At 41.7% G+C, this 25286-nt stretch overlaps 1 protein-coding gene across 5 annotated transcripts in view; it reads right to left on the reverse strand.

The window, feature by feature from the left end:
• Nucleotides 1–13886, reverse strand: part of LOC125905867 (uncharacterized) — a 47383-nt gene extending 33497 nt beyond the window's left edge. Inside the window, exons 1-4 of one of the 5 annotated variants that reach the window (XM_049604159.1) lie at nt 13821–13832; nt 7898–7935; nt 7637–7813; nt 7252–7373 (exon numbers count right to left, since the gene is read on the reverse strand). In XM_049604159.1, the coding sequence (XP_049460116.1) occupies nt 7252–7373; nt 7637–7813; nt 7898–7922 (324 nt within the window). In that variant the 5' untranslated portion in view covers nt 7923–7935; nt 13821–13832. Of the gene's footprint in view, nt 1–7251; nt 7374–7636; nt 7814–7897; nt 7936–9752; nt 9875–13714 lie in introns of all 5 variants that reach the window. The other 4 variants (XM_049604158.1, XM_049604157.1, XM_049604161.1 and 1 more) reach the window with 4 other exon arrangements.
• Between the last annotated feature and the right edge of the window lie 11400 nt (nt 13887–25286).

Here is a 25286-nt window from a genome sequence, read left to right on the forward strand (position 1 = left end):
AGAGCTTCAACTTCACATATTCTGGAATTTTGTTTTTTTACCTTTTACTTGTTACATTTGCCATGCTCTTCTTCATGCAGGTTCTTGTTGATGAATATCAATTAAGGGCGTTTCACTGGCCATTTGTAGGCACCTATGGGTGGTGGCAAGACACACTCTCACCTGCCCAAAATTTCAAGATGCCTGTGATTTATAAATGGAAACCAGCATGGGACATGCATGCGCACTGTGTTATAAATCAGGATATTTTTGTTCCTAAGCAGTTTCCTGTGCTTTGTTCATATGTCACCTTTAGTCAACTTTCCTGTGCAGTTTTATAATTGAGGCCCCTGGTCTCTTTGATTTGGAGAGAAACAAACCTCTGCTGATTGTGATAATGAAGCTCCTGGTAAAAACCTCCTGAACATGTAAGATTGAAGGAATTCTAACTAGGAGATGTTGCAGCTGATTGCAATGTGAAATCCTCATTGCTAAATGCCACTAAATGCCCTAAATTTTACGCACTTCAATCAATCAATCAATTTTATTTATTAAGCCCAATATCACAAATCACAATTTGCCTCACAGGGCTCACAGGCATACGACATCCCTCTGTCCTTAGGACCCTCGCTGCGGATAATAATTATGATTCTGGCTATTGTGGTACAATATGTTGAAAGTAAATATTAATATCTGATAGTGTATGTGACAATACTTCTTACACACTGAACCTTCAGATAGACACATAAATACACCTATAGATACTCAGATCAACAGGCAGACAGACAGGCAAATAGATCTAATGCTCCAATTCTTTCGTTACAGCAGCAGGTTATACGCAGGCAGGGGAGCGGTAAAAGCACAGTGATACATATACCACACAAGAAGAGAAATAAAATGTCTCAATAAAAAAATAAACCCCAACATGTTCTGTAAGAATACGATATATATATCTTCAGAATATACAATAAAAAGAACATACTATAATACACTATCGTTATAGTAAAATAAAAGAACTGAAATACTAAGTAATATTGAAATATTAAATATATCCATAGTATAACACACTACCAGTATATATTTGGGATGGGCGATATGGCCTTAAAATAATATCACAATATTTCGGGGTAATTTTGCAATACTGATATTCTTGATGATATGACAAATTAGTAAAAAATACATAATATTTTACTATCAACTTAAGAAAACAGTATTGCAACAAAATAAGTGATATAGTTTTACATGTTGACCAGTTTACCTTCAAATATTCAGTAAAAACTGAACAAAGATTATTTTTAAAGGGATAGTGCACCCAAAAATGAAAATTCAGCCATTATCTACTCACCCATATGCCGAGGGAGGCTCTGGTGAAGTTTTAGAGTCCTCACAACACTTACGGAGATCCGAGGGAGAAGTAGATAGCAGCACAACTGCACACTTAATGGCTGACGGCAACCCAGATTAAAACGTCCAAGAACACATAATTGAAACCACAAAATATCTCCATACTGCTCGTCCGTAGTGATCCAAGTGTCCTGAAGCCCCGACACAAAAAGTTGTTTGGAAAAACGTCATCTGAACTCTGTTTAAAGCCTCATTGTAGCCTGTACCTCTAACTGTCTCTGTGTACACTGCGCTGACGTGTGTGCGCTTGCGCGACCGTGAGACATGGGCACCACCTTCATGTGTGTTCATGTGCCTTGTTTTTTATTTATTTATTTTTTAAAGATTATTTTTTTGGGCTTTTGCCTTTATGACAGGAGAGAGTGAATTGGGGGAGTGAGAGAGTGGGGGGATGACATGCAGCAAATGGTCGCGAGCAGGAGTCGAGCCCGCGACCACTGCAGCGAGGCATTGCCTCTGTATATGGGGCGCCGGCACTATCCACTACGCTACCGACGCCCCATGTGTTCATGTGCTTTCACTGGTCTCGCGCGCAAGCACACACAGGTGAGCACGGTCCACAGAGAGGCAGTTAGAGGTACAGGCTACAATGAGGCTATAAACAGAGTTCAAATGACATCCAAACAACTTTTTATGTGGGGGCTTCAGGACACTTGGATCACTACGGACAAGCAGTATGGAGAAATTTTGTGGTTTCAATTATGTGTTCTTGGACGTTTTAATCTGGGTCGCCGTCAGCCATTAGGTGTGCAGTTGTGCTGCTCTCCACTTCTCCCTCGGATCTCCGTAAATGTTGTGAGTACTCTAAAACTTCACCAGAGCCTCCCTCGGCATATGGGTGAGTAGATAATAGCTGAATTTTCATTTTTGGGTGCACTATCCCTTTAATCACTTTACAAAACTGACTGCTGTTTGCGCATGGCAGGAGAGAAGAGCCAGAGATGCTGTGCTGCTGTCTGTGGATGCTCTGAATGAGTTCCCTTTGCAGAGTGGGTAACTCACAGTAACTCACTTATAGAGTCTGAGAAGTCCCGGACTGTTGATAAAACATTAAGGATGCCCAGGCCTAACGACACCTCAGTTTATTCCACACCACTAAAGCTGCTCCTCTTTTTGAAACTACCGCAGTCGCTAATTATTTTGCTTTCAGCCATGTTTGTTGTTGCCGTGGGGAACGGTATGACGTCAATATGTGAACAAGTCCAAATATCGCAAATATCAGGATATGTATTTTTCATATGAAATTAAAAAAATCTACCAGTGTTATTGTGAATGAGATGATATGGCACACCCCTATTATATATATATACAGGCCAAAAGTTTGGACACGCCTTCTCATTCAATGCGTTTTCTTTTCATGACTATTTACATTGTAGATTCTCACTGAAGGCATCAAAACTATGAATGAACACATGTGGAGTTATGTAGTACATGTACACGGACTCAGCCCTATTTGTGTGTACGCAATGTTTGTAAATGAGACCCCAGGTGATCACCTGAATCAAATCTTGTTTAGCGAGGCAAAATATACAAACCATGACTGTGGTCATCACTATCCTTTTGCAATGGGACCAGCAGAATGGCAATAACAGTGCTTGTCGTTCCTCAAAAGTAGTTGACCATGTCAAAAAAAATTTGAAAAGAAAAGTTGTATGTGAGGAAAGAGTGTTCAATTCTGGCTTTTCTGGCAGAGGGATATAGTGAGCATCAGGTTGCAGGGTCCAACATTAACGGTTGCCCGAGTGCCTGGGGCAAGTAAAAATAGCCGGCGGGCCAGCAGACCCTGCGCAGACATGCCCAATCGGGCAAGCAGCACCGACTCGGATTTTTTTTTTTCCCCTAATCGCAGGGCAGGAATTATACCACGACCAAACGGCCAGTGCCGTGGATGCCCCGGAGTGTGACCGTAATGCCCCTCCTACCTATATGGCCAGTGTAGCATGCCCTGTTTTTTTAAACATTAACATGACAAACAGCAAGGCTACGGCTAACAAGTTAATGTACTGACACTCCTCAGACAGACAGACAGACACACACACACACACTTATATACCGGACAGCCTCTCAGTCCTTAGCCGCTAACGTTAGCTCATGTACAACACAGGTACCAACACAGAAACTTTTACAAAGGGTCATAATGTGCTTCTAGCGACTGTCAAATCGCCAGCGAAATTTGTTTAAAATGCGGACACGGAGAGCAGCTGTTAGTGCCTACTCTCATGGGACAAAGATCCTCTGAGAAGAAAGATGGTTCACTTTGCTCTGCCGCCAGGAACAAACTGGGAGGCAAAGATCCTCTCTGAGGAAGAGGGTTCACTTTGCTGCAGGGTTCACCAAAACGTTTTTTTTTTTCTTTTCTTTCAATAAATTGAACACACATTAAAGAACATACAAGATCCTGTAGAGAATTAATACACATAATACAATACAATAAACATTGTCAAATTAAATGAAGGAAGAGGATTTTTTGAAAGTCAAATAAAATATTGGGGATTTATTTAAAAAATATACATAGAAACATATAAATAATTATATAATAATTAAAGATATGTAGGCTATGTTAGGTGAATACTCCTGTCAGTGACCCTGACCACTGGCATTGGCAAAAGAACTGGAGTTGGTCCCCAGACGCTGCACTGCGTATGCACTGTGTGTATACAGTAGGATGGGTCAAATGCAGAGGTCAAATTTAGTTTCAATGTATGTAATGTGCTGAGAAAGGACAATAAAGAATCTTCTTTTTCTAATAATTTCTTAATAACTAGGAGATAACAAAAGAATAAAGAGATTTCAAAGACTTAAAAAATAAGGGACATGAATCAAAACAACAAGAAACGAGACATATCCCCAGTCATGCACACCCAGTTTTAATAAACTCAGTACTGTTTTTCAACACATATATTGTTTTGTCTTCATTCAATGTAGTTAGCACATATTGTTATTGCGCCATTGGTTTTGGCCTTGGTGCCCCACATTTTGGCTGTGATGCCCCAATAAATTTGTATTTATCAAAGGCAAAAGTGGCCTTGCCCTAAAAATATCTTAATTCCAGGCCCGTAATCGTGTATTTCCTCTCCTGTTTCTGTCCTCAGAGGGGCCAGTTGCAGTGTGCTGCTTTTTTTATGTGCTGCTGCCTCCATTGGCTGAGCATCTCTGCTGACGTAAGACATAAGTCATGAGCGAAAATATGCACCACACAGCCAGAAAAAGAACCTCTTAGGCAGGGCAAGTAAGAATTTAGATGGGCAAGTAGATTTAAGTACTTGCCTGGAAGGGCAAGTAGGAAAAAACCTTAACGTCGGACCCTGGGTTGCTTCCATCTTTAAAATTTCAAAGACAGCAGTCCACAAGACTGAGGTCAAGCAGCAGACATATGGCACGATAAAGCTACAGACAGGCAGATTGGAAAATGACTCTTTAGTGACTGGGATGACCGCCAACTCTTTCAAATACCACCAAACAACTGTAAGATTAAATCAAGTGACCAAGAAACAGAATGACCAATGGCAGCTGGGGCAGAGTGCACAGTGAGGACAGTTCAAAACAGAATGAGTCCTAGAGGCAGGGCTTGAGTCGTGCAAGGCTAGAAAAAAGCCCTTCATCAGTAAGAGAAAAAGAAGAGCCAGGCTGAGGTTTGCAAAAGACCACAAAGATTGGACCATAGACGACTGGAGTAAGGTCATCTTCTCTGATGAGTCCAAATTTCAGCTTTGCCCAACATCACCACCCAACACCTAGTCGTCTAATGCTTAGACGGAGACCTGGAGAGGCCTAGAAGCCATAATGTGTCGTACCCACTGTAAAATTTGGTGGAGGATGGGAAGTGATCTGGGCGTGCATTAGCAAGGCTGGAATTGGGCAGATTTGTCTTAATGAACAATGCATGAATCAAGCCACATACAAGGTCATCCTGAAGAAAAAAAAGGGGGGGGTGGGGTGTGGGGATTGTTTTTTTTCCAGCAGGGCAATGTTGAATGCCTCACAGCCAAGTTAATCAAGTTGTGGATGGAGGACAACTAGTATCACTTAGACAATCATGGGCTGGCTTGGCTTGGCGTGGGCCATCAGCCAAGCGTGGCAGGGATATGCGTTTCCATTACAACAGGGCTACCTCCTTGAAGGTGTATCTTTAACTGATGACGGCTTGTCTTGAGTGATGTTTAAAAGCAGCGGGCTGATCCATGACTTAAGTCCCCCGTTAATTTTGATGTTTGCTTTTCTTCACAATAATTTTTCCCCATTACTTTTTATGTAAAAGCTTTTATTGCAAATCAGCAAAGTAAGGAAATATTGAGTTTTTATTAAAAGTAACTCAATATGACCCTGTACAGCTTAAAGTGACCATGCCACAGTAAAATAAAGCTGATATCCACAAACAGGGAGTCAGGAGAGAACCTTAACTCCAAACCCCAGAGATTCCATTAGAAGCTACAAAAGTACTATAAGCCTGACGCACAGAGATTCTGAAAAACACCTTTCTCTCTGGTCTCCTGTACAGACACACCTAAAGCCTAGTTCACATTACATGATTTTCAACCTGATTTTGCAGCGTGGAGACTATCATAATCTTTTGAGTGTTCACACCTGGCGACATGTGTTTCTGTCAGCAGGAGTCTCGCCAACTGCGTTACAACCTGTGTGCACACCACAAGATTTCTCCACTGAGCTGTCGCCGACAGAGCCCCAGATGACGCAGTGATGTCACCAAAACTTGGAGACCACACATAGTAAAGGCATGGATATTCTTTATCATCCTGGGTCCAAACACAATGAGCTCCCCAAGATCCTGTGGACGCCGCCATTGTTGTTGCTGCTGCTTGCCAGCCGGCTGTGTTGCCAGATCTTGGGAGAGAAACAAGCAACCAGGGCCATGGAAACAAGCCCAAAAGAAGCGACTATCACGCATTTAAATAACTTATTAGACAGATATACACACACATATATTATATATATAAAGAGAGAGGAAGTAGACGTTTAGAGAGCAAGCCCAAATAAGCAACTCCTCTTTAAAAACAGACCCACAGTCACGGCTAATAGGGGCGTCGGTAGTGTAGTGGATAGTGCCAGCGCCCCATGTACAGAGGCGATGTTTCGCTGCAGCGGTCGCAGGTTCGATTCCGGCTTGCAACCCTTTGCTGCATGTCATCCCCCCACTCTCTCTCTCTCCCCATTTCACACTGTCCTGTCAATTAAAAGCAAAAAGCCCAAAAATTAATCTTAAAAAAAAAAAAAAATAAATAAATAATTTTAAAAAAGTCGTGGCTAATAAGCGGACCTGGCAACTGCGGCTTGTCCTCCTCACATTTCTTCTGTCCTCCTGCGTGCTGACGTGGGACATATCCTGTCTATCATTGGCTGATGCTGTTTGTCAGTCGTGTCAGCCTTCTCCAGTTTTCTAGCATGCCAGATATCCAGTCCCAGTCACAGATGAGGGGGCGACTTGCCCATAGGCTTGTTCACACATGAGGACTCCTCGTGGCAGATTATCTGCCAACTCACCTCCAACCCAAGGTGGCTCTCAAGATCCTCTGTGGCGTCAAAATTGCAGTGAAAATCGTGTAATGTGAACTAGGCTTAAGTTGTATCTCGCAACACACACTTGATTCAGGGGGAGAAGAGGGGTGGGACAACAGTGAGACATCACCAATACCCACTTGGAGGCAGCCGGGTGTGCTTTTGGTAATACATCAGAGATGGCCATGTTAAAACTGACAAAGTAAACACAAATCGATGTGACACGGTTTCACTCAGCATGGCCAAAGTGCCAATGGAAAAGCCCTATTACTAAGTCTGACTCCTGTTCACACATGGAGAGAGACTTTGTACAGCTACCATACTCTCCTCAAGGTTTGCTGCTGTTTGACTCACCAGGCGAGAGAAGGGTCCTTTCCTAAGCAGAAGATCTGTGCTCTTCTGGTACTTGCGGATCTCCATTAAGGCTTTGGTCCCTGGTCGAAACCTTCTCTTCCTGGGAGTTACAGGGGGCTCCTCTGGAAAACAGATGTAGAGTTTTTGAGTGTATATTTTCATGGCAGGACAGGTAGGCTTTCTTCCTAAGAACTGAGGACACTACTTGACAAGTCAAATTTTATCTTCAACAACATTGACATGTTGTTAAATGCTAATTCAGCTAATTTACATGTTTTTAAAATTGTTAGTTTTATTTAGTGTTGATAAAAGCAGTGACTTATTTCTGTGACTGGAATATAATCAACAGTTGGAATGCCAGCCCCGCTACTTCAGTCACTCTCACTTGAAACTTCACTTCGTCTTGGGGGCCGGGGTGTCGAACCAGAGGTCCCTGGGGCCAGCAGCGGGGAGCGACGTTGAGGGGTTTTGCCCTTTCGGCGACTTGCAGATGAATCATGACGCATCGCCTCCAACACACAGCCCAGGACCACAACAGAAAAATACTGCAGCTGAGGTCTGACTGTGAAAGATTCCAAAGAACATTCCATACTTCAGTCAATCAAACAACAAACCTTCAAGTAATCTCTTTATAGGAGTTGAATACCTTTTATTCCGTTAACTCTTCTCATTTGCTGTTTATACCTAAAAAATACAGTAATCAATGATGATTTAAACTACATCGTCTCATCTAGGTGTTGTGATCTACTCATGTCATATCAGCCATAGCACAGGGACCTTAAAGCTCTGGGGCCGGTTGCACTAGGGTTGGGTACCGTTCATAATTGAACTGATACGGTACCGGTACCGGTATCTGGAATTCGGTACCGGTACCGAACGGTACCTTATTTCGGTGCTTTTTAACCCTATGGGCCCTAGGCGTTTTTGGGGTATTTTTACTGCCTTCACTTTTAAGCTCATATCACAATCATTCTAAAGGCTACATACACATGCTATATCTTATTTTTTTCAGGACAATCTCGGCTAACCAGATTTTCCATCATTTCATGTTCTTCTATGTGCCTGTATTTTATATTAATTTTTATATCAATGAAAATAAAACAAATCAGTGTGCTTAAATTCTTACATTTTTACATGTATCTCAGCATAGCAAGTTGGAAAATGACATATTCTGCCATATATGAAGAAGGGAGACTCTCTGGAATCTGGCAATATAAGAACCACGATGCTGGGACATTCTGTCACTTCATAGTTGTCCGAAACATGTGGTTTGTGCCAGGCGGACATATTTGCCAGTATTTTTTCATTATTGCAAGAAATTCCATTGACTCATTCACAAGTCAAAAATGTGTTTTATCTGAAAGAAACATGCAATATTTACATCTAAGATAATACAAAAATAGTCAGCCAAGTGCAATGACGTCCTCCAAGATAATGTTTGTTTTTCAGTTTCAGTTATATATTAGGGAGACATTTTGGGCATTGCTGGGGGGGCACGTGTCCCCCTCAATGTATATGGTGACTAAGGCCCTGTCAGCATGCATTAGGCTGCAGTTGTCTGGGTGCGCAAAGGTGAAGTGGCTGGTCTTGTCATACAAAGTTTGATGGAGTGTCAACTGGACAATATGGAGATATTTGCATCTTGAAAGCCGGACTACAAATGTGGATAGACAGGGAGAAACACACGCAAGCTTAAGACGTGGTAAGATACAATATTCCTCACTATATGAAGTGACTGACAACACGATCTGTGTAATGGGCTTTAAGGAAATTCGTCAAGTTTTTATTTTGTAGACAACTGATCTGTACTTAGAGCATGACAGCACAATGATGTGTGTGGTCCTGCGCTTTCATGTGATATGCGTGGCATTTCTGTGCGAGCCTGCATTCACAAGTATTCCATCCAAGAGTAAAGTGTGTGCAAAGCTGTATGAAAGCTCTGTTATACATCATTTTATTGTAATTTTTCACTGTGAAAACATTGGATTATCTTGGCCTTGTCGGAAAGCTACTATTCTGCTGTTTCCGCTGATATGCGTGGCTTCTCGCTATGACGCACGGTCACAGAGAAAATCCACAGAGAAGAACGGGTGTGAATTTGGACGCACTATGCGTAGTTCGGGCCCATAGTCTAAACTTCTCAGTTTCAACATTTTATTGAGAACATTTAGGAACACTGCTGCATGTTAACTTTTGTCTGCACATTGTTTTTGTTGCCATTGCTGCTGAGTCTGAGGTGCGAGTCATGCGCTCTCGCTCCACCTCCACCTCAGGTACCGAAATTTGGAACCGTTTCATTTTAAGTGAATCGGTGCTTGGTAGTATCGACGTGAATCGATACCAAGTACAAAAAGTACCGAGTTTCGTTACCCAACCCTAGGTTGCACCAACTGTAGGCTTTACTACGCCTGGTTGTAACTCCTAAGACGGTCTTTGTTAAGACCTGTCTTAAGGAGCGGACTTACGCCGGTTGCATCAGCAGGGCTTACGCCTGGTCTTACCTACGCCAGTTTTAGCTGTGCACATCCACAGTGGCCTGCCTAGAGGAGCGCGGTGAAGTCAAATGATGCGCCGCTGATTCACCCCGCATGCTTGACAGTTGACAGTTGACAGCCCCTCTCATCTGTGTTGACAGTTTATTTACAGTTTAAGATTTGAAGAAAACATGGAGGATCAATGAAAATTAAAGGGTAATTATACCGACATTGAAATTAGAAAATTAATCGAGCTGTACAGCCAGCACAGCGGAAAAACAGAAATAAGATAGAACAGTTAGTATGGGCAGAGATAATGGGGCACATCGATACATGTTCAGACTCTGGCTGCCTTCGTACAGAGGCTGAAGAGGAAGAAGTGGAAAGATTCCCCTGCCTTAACTGGTTTGGATGGCTTTGCATGTTGCGGCCCAACACAAACTGTAAATCCGGTGACAGCTTTTCAGTAAGTTCAAACAGATCTCTCCTACCGAATCAAAACCTCTCAATCAGCTCCTCGTCATTATATACGTCCAATGGATTGCTTCTGTCCCTAATTACAGTTCCCTGCAGCTGCTTTAAGACCAGGCGTAAGCCCTGTTGGTGCAACCGGCCCCTGGAGTCTTTCTCAGTAGAACTACCTACAATGGAGGCTTTCTGGACCCATCAGCCCAAAAACAGTAACAGTACTAGTCTGAAGAGATCACTCACTAAAGCAATTCATGAGAAATCAAGATAGTGACCAATAACTCTCTAAATGTAAATACTATACATGGGTTAAAGACTTGTTAAACAAGACTGACATGAAAGTACCAATGGTTTACAATAGAGTCAAATGGCCTTAAGGAAGGTACTTAGTTTGATATTGTAATGTGGGTTTTGAGCTGTAAAAGTTCATTTATACTTCTGCGTTGAATCAACGCCGTAGCTACGGCCGGCGTAGGCTCCACATCAACTTAGAGCCTACGCTGTAACCTACACCACAGCCTAACGTGCACCTCCTCAGATACAGCTGCTGCTTTATTGCTTCATTTAAAATAAACTAATTCCACGTGATTATATGAATATTGGCTTTATTAATCTGTAGCACTATAATAAATGTTATGTTTATGAGCTAACTGGATTCAAACAGCTGCTTTTTGTATTGGAAACCAGTCAGGTGGTAAAATGTTCCAAAGTGCATGGACAATGTGGTCACAAGTTGATCTGGCTACTTACCAATTTTAAGACACTACTGGCTGTATGCTGTCGGACTTTTAGAGTATCTGCCCCACAGTGAATGCGGTGATAGTGGCGCACGTCGTTTATCATCCATCTCTCTTTTTTTCTCATGATGAAGTGAGTTCAAATCCCGTGAAAATGCTGCCTTTTTACCTTTCAACGGACTGGATGGTTCTTTAATGTGGTATATTTATTGAAACAGGCACCAAAGATGAAACTGAGTAGGCTTATTTAGATAATTTATTACAGATATGAGTTATATTTACAGGAAAATCAACCTGCTCTCTTCCTGTTTTGAACATTCCGTTTGCTATGAGTAAAGACAATAAGAAAAATATACTACAGTTAAAATGCTCAAAATTTAGGACAGTTGCACTCTACTGATCATTCTTATTTCATCCCCCCTGTATTTGTTCAATTTTTCAGTTCATGAATTGGCCTGAAAATGACTGAATACCGCCATCTACAGGCGTTATGCGAGATTTAAGGTGGACTGAGAAATTCCAATTGGAAGCTGTGACTAGGAAGCCAACTTCAGCCTCGTCTTTAATGTGGCATATGTTTATTTTAACAGGCGCCTAAGACGAAACTGAGTAGGCCTATTGAGAAATGTTATTACAGGTAGGGTGAATTCAGGTAATGTGGGACATCAGGTAATGTGGGACGTTTATGCATTGTGATGATTTAATATGGTCAAAATCAATACACAATGATCAAAACTGATCTTGAATTGTTGCTACAACACTTCTTGCCACTAAACAATGGTTTGGGTTGGTCTGACATCATCAGAGTGGGCGTGGCCTATCTTCACAGGAGGTCTGCACAGCGCAAACGCTTGATAAGTTCAGCAGCAAGTGGGTTTCAATTTTTCAATGTTAAGGCTTTTAATGAAATTTAAATTAGGTAAGAACCTATACTTCTGTTTCATAATGAAGTAGGTTAAACACTGGTTGAGGAACAGGAGAAAAAAAGTGTAAAATAATCCTTTGTATTTATGAAAACATGATTTATGTCACTGTCCCACATTAGCTGAACATGTTAGATAATGTGGGACGGCATTGTTCAGGTAAAGTGGGACAGCGTGTTATGCTTTATTTATGCTATAAAACTGGCCCTAACCCTAACCCTCCTAAGCTTTAACCTTTGTAGAACTACAACTAGGCCTACTCCATCATTTCATTTAGCTAGCTATAGGTAACATTGATAGCTATCTCGTGTTAGCTAGCAAGCAGTCAATGCTTTGTCGACACAAATACAGAGCACATTTAAACATAATCTGTCACAGTTGTGGGTGTATATCAGTGTTTTCACAACGTTACCACTTTGAAAATATTCAGAAATAGTGTTTTAATCTTCTGTTTCATAAATTTATGCCTAGCAAGACTCTACACTGTTAGTCAGGGTTGGTCAGGGTTGATAAAACTGGTTATTTCTAGCAAGATGTTCATAATTTTGTGGCGATAAAACTGTTTATTTTTAGCAAGATGTTCATGATTTTGTGGCGATAGCATTTTTTAGCAAGACATTGACGATTTTGTTTTGATCAAATTGGACATTTTAAGCAAGACATTCATGATTTTGTGGTGATAAAACTGGATATTTTTAGCAAGACGTTACTGTTTTTCTGTTCTCTTCTGTTTCCTGTTATTTCCTATTATCTGTTCTTAATTAATAAAAAATTCTTAATTAATAAATAATTTCATACAAAAATACATCATGCAGTTATTAAAAATCAATGTTAGTTCAATCTTTATCACCCACTGCAGGACCTTTTTGTTTGCAGCCGAACATCCACAATACCACAGGGAGATGCACTGCGTCAGCAGCACACTCTCGATGGTGGAGCGGTAGAAGGTGACCAGCAGCTGTTGGTTTGTCTTTGAAAAGTACCCTAACTTTAATTGTTAACTGTTAATTGAAATGATTTGTATTCACCGCAAAGAGGCCTGTTTTTTTAAATCTAAGAATGACTGTCCCACTTTACCAAACAAACTGTCCCACATTACCTGAACATGCTGCTCGAACGAAAGAGGGTGTCATGTTATGTTTGAAGGTGTGTAGCTTCTAAAAAAAGATTGTATTCCCACTGAATTCAAACATAAAATGTTAATAAGGCCTAAAATGATTTAATGAAACATCATTGGAGCAAGTAAATAGTTTTTATATAAGTCTACCGGAGCATCTACCAAAAACTGTCCCACATTACCTGAATTCACCCTATGCGTTAAGTTTACAGGAAAAGCAACTTGCTTTCTTCCCGTTTCCAACATTCCGTTACAAGAGGTGCAATTCAAACCGCGACTGAGTGTTAGTACGTGACTGGGTTCCTCTAAGAAGAGTCCAAAGACGGATCGGGTTGGCTATGTTTTGATATTGTAATGAAAAATTAAATAAAGAGGCTTTCGCGAGGACAGCTACATGTTCTCTTTCTGAGACTTCCCATGATCCTCGCTGAAAGTCGGTAGTTAACATGGTCCCGAGTAAATCCGAAACACCGGACAATGTAAAGTCTATGAGACCAAGTCACGAAAACGTTAACGCGCGGAGCGTCGGGCTCAATATAAAGCTACTTTAACTCAAGCATAATGCTGTAGCCTGTTTCTTGACATAACGGCTGCATACCAATGCTACCATGCTACCACGGCTTACTCGGCCAAAATCTCTTTAATGGCAGGGTAACTTTTAGGTGCTATTTTACGATTACATGGTCATATTAACTCGCTCTTTTTTAAAATCTCCATTCCTCAATAAAGTCAATGTAAACTTACCAGTTTAAGATGAGTCAATGTTATATCAAATACTGACAACCAAACTGACTGGCGGGGTAATCACCATCAACAATAACATCCAACTGAAATTCAAACCACCGCTCACCGACCGAAGCGTTCTTCTTCTTCTTCTTCTGCGGCGGCGGCGGCGGCGGCTTCTTCTTCTTCTTCTGTGGATTTTCCGGCAGCGTAGACGCGTCTTGGTGTATTACTGCCCTCCACCGGTTCGGAGCCTCATTGTCTTCTCAAAACCAACAGCACTATATATTATTATTATTATTATTATTATTATTATTATTATTAACAGTATTAAAAAATGGTTGCCGTTTAGCCCCTCCGCCAGATTCCCATGACCCTAGTAGTATGCACTTAGCTGGACATGCTTGACCTGAGCAGTTTAATTTGACCCAGTACTGCAAACCTAGTTTAATTCTCCTTAGAGACAAGGGCATTTCCCCCATTTCCACAAGCAAAGCAGAGATCGGTGAGGTTCTAAAAGCCCCAGAGCAGAGTCTCAGTGCCCTGGCCTGAATCACATCTAATTTGTTAAGCACTGATTCGAAAGCTGATACATAAATAAAACCCCCATAGTCAATAGCTGATCTTATCATTGCTTCATATATTTTGAACATGACCCCTCTGTCTGCCCCCAGTCACATCCAGCCAAGCTTCTCATAATATTTATCACTTTTTCACATTTCTCTACCACTTTAGATATGTGTGCTGCCCACGTCAGTCGTTTATTAAACCAGACTCCAAGAAATTTAAAAACTTTTACCTTCTCTAAAGGAGACCCATATATGCTCAATCCATTATTAGGAAGCTTCCTTTTAAAACCAAAAATCATATATTTAGACTTTGATGCAGATATCTTAAAGCCCCACTTATCTCCCCATTCCACAACTGAGTTCAAGGCCTTTTGAACCTGCTTTAAAATAAACTCGATATTTCTACCTCTTTTCCAAATGGTCCCATCATCAGTAAATAGGGACCGCCCGAACCCCCCTCCAATGTTTTTAAAGATGTCATTAATCATAACATTAAAGAGGACTGGGCTGATGACACTTCCTTGTGGGGTACCATTTTCTATTTCCACTGTCTTAAAGCTTTCCCCCCAACCCTTACTTGAATCGTTCTTTTCCTCAGAAAATCTTGGATCCAATTAAACATCCTACCTCTAACCCCGAGGTCATACAGCTTAAATAACAAACCCTCCTTCCATAAAGAATCATAAGCCTTCTCAGTATCTAAAAACACTCCTACAGCAACTTCTTTATTAACAAATGCCTTCTTGACATCGTATTCCAAAACTGCCACTTACTCCATAGTTGAACTACCAATCCTAAAACCATTCTGATAATCTGTAATACGACCCTTTGTTTCCAAGAAATATACCAACCTATTAGTTACCATTCTCTCCATAATTTTGCAGAGCACTGATGTCAATGCTATAGGTCGATATGAAGATGGGTCAGACCCGTCTTTACCTGGTTTCAAGATAGGAATTATGACTACATGTTTCCATTCAGATGGCAATCTGCCCTCATCCCACACTGTATTAAACAAAGCTAAAATTTCATGCAGAACTTCCTCCCCCAGATGTTTAAAAAAGGCATAAGCCAGACCATCTCTTCCTGGGGCAGTATTTGCCCCTGAAGCAATTGCATCCTTCATTTCTTTCAGTGTAAAAAAGGTGTTCACAGGACTGACATTATCAGAACTCCAATCCAACTTCCACTGGTTAACTAACATAAACTCTTTCCTCTCTAGATCACCACACGATTCCCGAGTGTGGCACCGCTGCTGCTCACCGCACCCTTAGTGGATGGGCCAAATGCGGAGAACAAATTTCACACACTCAGGTGTGTGACAATCAGTGGAACTATAATCTTTAATCTTCCTACCTCTCACCTCCCCAAGACTATCAGAGCTATGCACTTCCTGGAAAGACTCCACACACGTCAGCCTTTTCTGTGTTGGTAACTGCCTCCACCTCCCCTTTTTATAACACTGGCATAGATCTTTTTTTGTAACTCCCTGACATTCTACGCACAGCTGACCACAGGTCCCTTACTGGGATCTTGGGTCCTAATGTTCCACAGAACCTCCTCCAAAGGTTTCTTTTTGCATTCTTTATTACATTTCTCACTATTGCCCTTCTTTTTTTATATTCTACAGCATCTACAGCATGACTTACCATTGGGTGCCTTCTTAATTGTCTATATGCTTTATTCCTATTTCTTACAGCTACATCACAGTACTTGTTCCACCAAGGGACCAATACATGGGACTGGGGACTCTGTTTCATGGGAACAGAACACTGGGCTGCCTTATGGATCATTTCACTCAGAGAAGCGCCCACTGAGCCATCACTGTCTACTTCACTAACTAACCTTTGGGCTTTCAATTGAAAGCCTTCCCAGTCAGTCCGAGAGAAATTATACCTGACACCCTGATCCTCCACTTCAACTCTCAATTCTCTACCAAACCGACCAAGAATTGGAAAATGATCACTGCCCATAGTGTACCTATACATCCCATTCTCCTACTCTGCTCTCTCTCCCCGTCGGCACCTCCGCACGTGCAGCCGGCTCTTCGGGCCACGGAGCTTCCTCTTCGTCGTCATCGGCTGAAGTAAGCTACTTCTCTTCCCCTCACACCAAAAGAGAACTGAACTGTTTGGAGCCGGAAGCTAAGGAGCTTCCCCTCGGTTCCACGGCCGACTCCGGCCGCGTCTCTTCCCCTCGTCTGAGCTCCAGAGACTGTGTGAGGGCTTTCAGCCCGAAGAATGAACTTTAGTCTGTGTTTATTCTATCTGCTCCGTACCTTGTCTGCTGTGGTGAAAATAAATGTCATTACCAACTGTTCCTGAGCGCCTGTGTACTGCATTTGGGTCCATACCACACCCGTTTCATACTCTGGCTAAATTAGATGAAGCAAACAATAAGTCAACATGATTACATGCGTTAGCCTACTTAAAATATGGAACCTGGTAGGCCTCCCGTCATTTATCATGACCAAATCATCTTATCTATAAAATCTTCTACCACCACTCCATTGTGATCCCTTTTATTACTGCCCCATAAGGGGTTGTGAGCATTATAATCACCACCCATATACTAGGACCCTCGCTCTGCACCATTATCCCATCTAAATCAGACAAAATTAAGCGTTCACAGGGATTATACAAATTCACCACAGTTATTGAGCTGCTGCTATTCCACAATTCCACAGCCACACCCTCAAGATTAGTGTACAGGTCAAGCCTTCTATATTGAAGTCCATTTGTAATAAATGTTACACACCCTCCACCCGATTTATCAGGCTTGTCCTTCCTCAAACACTCATATCTGGAATTACAAAATCAAGACAGGGCTTCAAGCAAGTTTCCTGAATACATATCAGTTCTGGTGTATCTTTAAATGCAGCAGCAAACCTCTTCAATTACTACAGTCAAGCCAGCCCTCACTTTGAAACATTTGGTCAAGCCAGCCCTCACGTTGTTTTGCGGTGCGCGCATATACTACACATTACGGCAAGAGCGAGAAAGGGCTGATTTCAAAGTACATTGAGAATAATATTCTTTTAAAAAAAACTACCTGTTATTACTCAACCGTTCCACTTCAGACTGACAGTGCTCGACCTCAGGGTGTCACCCAGAAAATATCAGGTCAATCTGATGTAGCATTTCAGAATAAAAGCCCGATGAACTGTCATATTTTACTGTACGCCTTGTACATTGAGAATAATATTCTTAAAAACAACTACCTGTTATTATTCAACCGTTCCACTTCAGACTGATAGTACACGACCTCAGGGTGTCACCCAGAAAATATCAGGTCAATGTGATGGAGCATTTCAGAATAAAAGCCCTCTGAACTGTCATATTTTACTGTACTCCTTGTACATTGAGAATAATATTCTTAAAAAACTACCTGTTATTATTCAACCGTTCCACTTCAGACTAATAGTACTTGACCCCAGGGTGTCACCCAGAAAATGTCAGGTCAATCTGATGGAGCATTTCCGAATCTAGTGTCTCATGCACTGGCAGTGAGGGCTTAATCCCCTGGATTGGTCATAAAAATGGCCTCAGGTGTTATCAGTGTTTGTAGGACTGCAGACAGAAAAGATTTCCAAATTTTGGGTAACAAGCTAGATACAGTGTCTCAAGGGAAACTTTAAATTGAAAAGCTAGCTGTAACACAAAGTTATAAAATCTAAGCTCTGCTGCTGATATCATGTTCACATAACTTTGAAGTCACACATTTGCATACTTTCTTGTCCTGGCTCATGAGTTTGTGTCCTTCCTTCCTTTCCCTTTCCTGTAAAAAGTCCTGATATATCCTTAACTGACTGATGAGCTGACTGACTGACATTGTGAGCGCAGGTCAACCAGCAAGCATTTGCTGTACTAACAACATCAGTTCAAGAGTTTACAGTTGACAGAAAAAATTGCATTTTCAATAGTTCCTCATCTGCTACTCAAATTCAAAATTGGGTTAGCTTATGGGTCTCAACACAATTTCATCCGCATTATAACCCTTTTTGTGCATGCTCAGGGGTGAAAATCAGGGCTGCCCCTGACCAAACTGGGGCCCTAAGCGAAATTTTATTTGGAGGCCCCCATCCCAAATGTATCATCGGTACAAAATGACCGTACAACAACTTGCCATTTAACTTGACAACCTTTATTGGCAATAACAAATGTACCATAGATACAGTAGTTTGGCTGTATGAGTCAAATAAAATAAAAAATTCAACCTGAAATAAATAAATAAATATTAAATAAAAATAACTTCAAGCTGAAATAAATAAATAAATAAACAAATCTGAGTCACAAATCGCCATCAATTACTCATCAAAAGAAAGTAACTTCCACCACCTCAATCCCCCACCCTTGATTAAACACTGAAAATAAAATAAAAGAGGGAGACAGGTTTTTCCTATTTAATCTTATTTTGTTATATTTCTCCCTCTCCCCTCTCTGAAGGCATCTGATCTCCCTCAGCACTCCGCCTCTCCCACCTTAATTAAACACTGAAAACAGAAATAAAATACAGAGACATTCTTTTCTATTTTCATCTTATTTAGCTATATTTCTCCCTCTTCCCTCTCTCCCGGCCCTGCACATACCCCCGAGGCTCGGGTCTCCCCCTCCGTGGAGCCTGCCCGCCCTCCCGTCCCCGCACATACTCCTGAGGCTCTTTTGGATGACATGTGGACAACTCTTCACCTGCTGCAGCTCTGCAAGTGCCTGTCAGCGCACCCCTCTGATTGTTCAGATGTGGAGTGCTGTCAATCATTGCAGCGACGCATGGACGGTCAGGTCTCTTCTGTCCTTCCTCGAGCTGATTCTGTGCGCGCCTCACGGTAGCGCATGTGCGCATCCATTGCGCATATGCGCAAATGCGTCCCCTCGCGCAAAATGTGGCCCCCCATGAAAGATGAGGCCCTACGCACAGCGCGTGTTCTGCGTTTAGGGTGAGGCGGCCCTGGTGAAAATGTATAACTTTTAAAAAATAAATACACCCACACCTCTACAAAATCCATAATTAGTGACAAAAAATACATTATATTTTCACCATACCCTTTCAGTGTTTTCAAATTTGTGTACAGCAGGCAGCAGTCTGAAACTAATGTCTTGCATTGTACGTTTAAGTTGTGGTTTTCAAAAAAAGCTGCAAGAGTATATTAAAAAGTTTCTTTGTGATTTTAACTTCATTTTATAGATCCAATGTGATTCCTGTGGGAGATGGTTCCACGAGCAGTGCCTGGGCATGACAACCAAAGACCTGGAAAAGGCCAAAAATGAGAGCTGGGATTGCCAATTGTGCCACTAAACTGAACCAAAGATTAATTCTGTTTGTTACCTCAAAGTAGTGAAATGTAATGTAATAACAGGTAGTTTTGTTTTGTTTTTTGTTATTGTTTTAATGTTAATCTTATTGTACAAGGAGTACAGTAAAATATGACAGTTCAGAGGGCTTTTATTCTGAAATGCTACATCAGATTGACCTGATATTTTCTGGGTGACACCCTGAGGTCGTGTACTATCAGTCTGAAGTGGAACGGTTGAGTAATAACAGGTAGTTTTTTTAAGAATATTATTCTCAATGTACAAGGAGTACAGTAAAATATGACAGTTCAGAGGGCTTTTATTCTGAAATGCTACATCAGATTGACCTGATATTTTCTGGGTGACACCCTGAGGTCGAGTACTATCAGTCTGAAGTGGAACGATTGAATAATAACAGGTAGTTTTTTTAAAAGAATATTATTCTCGATGTACTTTGAAATCAGCCCTTTCTCGCTCTTGCCGTAATGTGTAGTATATGCGCGCACCGCAAAACAACGTGAGGGCTGGCTTGACCAAATGTTTCAAAGTGAGGGCTGGTTTGACTTTAGTGTCCTACGAGGGCTATTCCAGAAAGCGGGTTTAGTGAAAACTCTGAGTATGTTAACCCTGAAATGAGGGAAACTCTGGGTTTTCAGTTCCAGAAAGAGAGGTAAATCAAACTGTGAGTCAATCACCATGGCAAGTGAGTCTGTGAACCTAACCTGCTCGCTGACAGGTTTTCTTCAATAAACCCTGAGTTTTTCTCTGTCTCCTCCCTGTTACACGCTGTGTCATTTCCTCATTCATTCAGTCCGTGTCAAAGCTTGTACTGAAGCGCGTTAATTAGCGGAGATTTACCGTCTGTCACAGTCTAAATCCTGCTGGATATTAGTTTGTTACTCAGGACTGTCTTAAGTTAGGCTACTGAATTTATGCACATCAATCATTTCTTTGGACATCGGTTTTTGTCTTAACATTCAAATACTACACAGCGAGAATTCATCCTCAGCTCAGAATCAAACCTCTGTCCTTTTTATTTTTTTATTTATTATTTTTTATAACACTGTGCACAAGGATCAGACTGTCAGTCTGTTAGAGCAGCTCCGAAATGTTTATTGCACATAATGTGTAGGTCTAAATATTTAAATTTTAAAAATCGGTATGAAGCTTTAGACACGTAGTATCAGTGACTAATGATCTATATCACTGATGTCATTGGTCGCACTGATGGAACATAATTCCTATAGCCTAATATTGGGGATTATATGTTAATATTTCTGAGTGGGCAATGGTGCAGCATTTCAGTGTCTTTAAATTTACTACATTTGTAGCTGAAATAAAGTCACTGAATGCTGTTGAGTCAAGATACAAATAGATGTCCAACATTTTAAAATCTATGTATTTTAACCTTAACATCTTTTCAAGTGCAAATCACCAAACGTATTCTTACTGGGACAGACTGTGAGTTTACAGTCATGTCTTTATGTCTTTGATCTATAACCTAGCCTATATGTTTTAAATCTTCCTATTTTTCAGTTGCTGCCTCCTGTGTTTTTCCCCATCAGATTAAATCAGAACAAATATAGCTATTAATATAATGTAATGTGTCTACAGCCTGATACACAGCCACTTTATCTTCATTAAGGAAATGTAAGTCTGATAAGATGAATAAACGGACAACACTGAATAAGACTTTTTTATTAACTTTATGGTTAACTTATTTACACTTTCCTCGCTCTTACTCAGGCTCTTCTTTTAAAGATAAACGTGCACCGTCTGCGACACATGCATTAATATCTCTACATCCACTGGATTAAAATGGAGGCGCTGTCTTTTATTTACCTGTTGCCATGGTGAATCGTGGAGTCGGAGCTCCATTGATGATGGCTTTTTATTGTCGGCTTAACTCAGAGTGAACATTAGAGTTGACTGAACTAACTCAGATCAGCTGTTCTGGAACCGGTAACTCAGAGTTTCCCATCTCAGGGTAAATCAACTCAGAGTTCAGGGAATAAGAAACAAATAGAAACATGTGCTTTGAGTAATTTATATGGCCATTACTCACACTGACTGAACTGTCTGGACGAGGAAACGACAGCATTTGTATTTCTTCCTCAGGATCACTGTCTTGTAAAATGTCATAACCAAAACAAGAGTGAAAGGCAAATGATAATAAATAAATTAACAAACTGGTAACAAAATTACTAGAATTATCTATTGTGTAGTTATAATTCACATTCAATGTAGATAGTATACCTCAGTGATTCGTAGGTTGGGCCATCATCTGGTATGTCTCCGACTGTGTCTGCTCTCTTCTCTCTACCCTGCTGATATACAGTATGTGCTTCTGTGTCACCAACAGTGATTACAACACTCATCTAAAATCTTAAACACCTATTGTGATTATGTATTTCAATGAACATTTAAGGTTGCAAGATACTGAGAGTACTGTAGAAATACAACACAGTACTTTCATATTATTCATTTTCCAAAGAAAACATCAAACAATCAAAATGTACTTACCTGTTGTGGCGTTGTTGGACTACTACACTGAGGATCAAGAGGCACCATTGCATCCAAATCATCCTCCAGCTCAGTACTGTATGGATAATTCATAAAATTACACGTTGAACAGACAACAGTATTTGCATAACATTTCAGCAAGTCACAAAATGTTTCATATCGGGGAATATGGCTGCTATACAAGAGAAATCACTCTAGTCAGAAGTTGTGGAAGGTAACTAAGTACTCAAGTATTGTGCTTTAAGGAAAACTGCACTTTTTTGGGAATTACAATTTTTTTGGGTGTGTTTTAGAGGGGTTTAAATAGCCATAAAGGTCTCTCCCTATTACTCCCATTGAATGCGCAAAATTGCGCCGGGGACATATGCCTTGCAGCATCCGCGGTCCGCGTCGGGCGGTGGGTGGACGGGCCCTCCTGCCCCGCCTGTCTGGGGTGTGTCTCTGGCTCTCTGGGGGTGCCGGCCATTGCCGCCCCGGGTCCTTGGGCCTGCGTGGTGTCCTGCGGCCTCTGCGGCTCCCTGGTCTTGGGGTCTGGGCGCCCCTGCGGTCTTGGGGTGCCATACAGCCCCCCTTCCCCCGCAGGGCTGGCCCTGGACCCTGGTGATGGTTTTTCATAAACACATTGGGAGAGTTCAAATACACACATGCATGTTCGATACTTCAGCTCCATGACGCATCGCAAAGAACCGATGGGATCACTCCAAAGGGGCCCACTTGCTTCTCAAACTTACCACACCGCGTTGGCAACTCTTCTCTACAATCGGGCTTTCCTCCTCCACCAAGACTCTCACATTTTTGGTGTTCAGTATAGACTTCTCTTTTGTTTTTGTTTTTCAGTACAGCATAGTAGACATGTATATGTTTATTTTTGATAATCTGCATGAAGCACAACCACCTCAAGGCCACAATACATCAGCTACACTGCCTGTTTCTCCCCTGGTTTTTTTTGTTTGTTTGTTTATTTGTTTGTTTGTTTTTCCTCCTTCTTCTCCGCATGCACTGTCACTATATAACTCAGGACTTAAGCACCTGCCCCCCCCCCTTGCTTGTTTCCTTACTTTCCCCTTGACACACTTTGGTGTATCACGGCCCTTTCTGGCTCATATTAGGAAATTTTTCCAATAAAGGCTGTTAGGCTAGTCTCCAGGGAGGGTGGGTGACGGTCACAGCCATGCATTATGGGTATAAAATACTTGACTGCAAGATTAATAGTGCATCAGTCTTCACAAGAAGCTCACACCCTTTTGTGGCGCTAAGCTATGAAAACCAGTGCAGACAAGTAGGGGAAAAAAAAAATCAAGAGCAGAGTGCAGAGTAAGGTGACTCTAAGACATAGCATTGTGAAGTAGATGGCTCCAGGTCAAAGTGCTGTGAGGTAGGTGGCTCCACATCCAAGTGTTGTGAGGTAGGTGGCACCACATCCAAGTGCTGTGAGGTAGGTGGCTCACTGGCTGAACACTGTGAAGTAGGTAGTTCAAGCACAAATGTCTGAGAGGCAGGTGGTTCGATGTATGAACACTGTGAGGAAGGTGGCTCAAGGGCATGGCATTGTCTTGCAGGGGACTGGGATGCAGAGTGCTGAGAAGCAGGTAACTTGGAGGTAGAAGAGTTGGAGGACTGGTCTGGGTCTTTACGTTTCGTGCAAAGATAGAGTCTAAGTGGACTAACTTTAGTATGCTCACAAAGCTCCTCGCATGTGCTGGAAGAGTTTATCCGGCACTGTGCAAAGTCTCTGACTTCTGTGCGATAGTCAGAGAGCTTCTTTCGAATGGAAGAACCATTGGGGAAAAAAATAGACTCCACCAATACTCTGATTTCATCAACAGTCGTATTTCTCTCAATTGTCAAGAACCTTGTACCTCCTCCTTTCACCGCTCGGACTTGCTTAAATCGCTGCTCTGCAGAATCATAATCCACCCACCCTAATTCTAACCTCCTCTATTTTTTCTCTCCATTTTTGTTACCTTGCCATGGAGTTCCCCTAGTGCCCGTTGATGTTGACGGTGCTGCTTCCCGACTTCCTCCCAAAAACCTGCCTTTAATTCGGTTGATGATTGCCTCCTTTCTTGAATCTTTATTATACCACAGCAACCCTATCCCCATAACTGGGGAGGTACTGTGCAAGATCACTTTCCCCCATAAGAGGAATAACTGAGACATCAATCTGCAACATCAAAACAGGCTGACATTAGAAGATTAACTTTTTGGTTTTGGTTTGTTTACTGCAATGTGGAATAGAGCAAATAATTACTTGTTATGATTTCTTTCATATATGGTGGCCATCCCCTTACAATGAATTAAAATAAAAACTTCAGTTTACCTTGTCTTTCTCCATCTTCTCAATGGTTTCCTCTGAAACCAGGCGTTGCTGCAGGAATGTCTGGAGATCGTCATCCATCCTTTAGGGCACAGTGGGCCTAATAGCAAATTGTTCAGCACAAGTTTGTAAACTGTGTGTAATGCAACAATGGATGCAAGTACATAACATTATATCTGTGAGACAGTTGTGACAAGGGGTGACAGTAGTTTTAAATTATTGCCAGTGCTATTATGCTGGAGCTGGGCATTAGATGTTGAAAATACTAAACTCCCAATAAACCCACTCGTTGGATGTGAATATTTTATTCTGGTTGATAATAGGGATACCAGCAGATGGTGCTCTGTGCTCTATAATAGCAGTCTGTGGAGCAAATGTTACAAACCAATCGTCAGCCAAAGAAAACACCAGTCTACGTTAAAAGAAGCTTTTGTTTTGTTGAATTTAATATCAATCTATTGTGATCTGGTGCCAATAAAGAGGTTATGTAAACAAAACAAGACGGCTTTATCAAAAGCTGAGCATTTTGAGATGGCAGTAGGCTATATCCTCACACAGGATCTGTCACAGTCCCTGTCTCTCATTCCCCTCCTGTCACTCTGCTGCAGTGATTTTCCACTCTCCCTCCCTCTGCTCCACTCTACCTGCCAGCCACGCCCACCTCCCACCTCATCAGCCCAACTCTGCTCACCTGCCTACACAGCTGCAGCTCATCATAATCAGCCCTGCATAATAAGCCTCTCCAGCACTCTCACTCGTTGCCAGATTGTTCTCGATGCTTGCACCAGACTTTCCAGCGTTTCTCTGCCTGATCTCCCGGTGCCGATTCTGCCTGTTCCCGACCTGCTCTCCTCGTCTGCCTCCCGGTAAACTCACCTGCCTTCTGTCCCTGA

The sequence above is a fragment of the Epinephelus fuscoguttatus genome, linkage group LG18 (assembly GCF_011397635.1).
Source record: "Epinephelus fuscoguttatus linkage group LG18, E.fuscoguttatus.final_Chr_v1".
NCBI lineage: Eukaryota > Metazoa > Chordata > Actinopteri > Perciformes > Serranidae > Epinephelus > Epinephelus fuscoguttatus.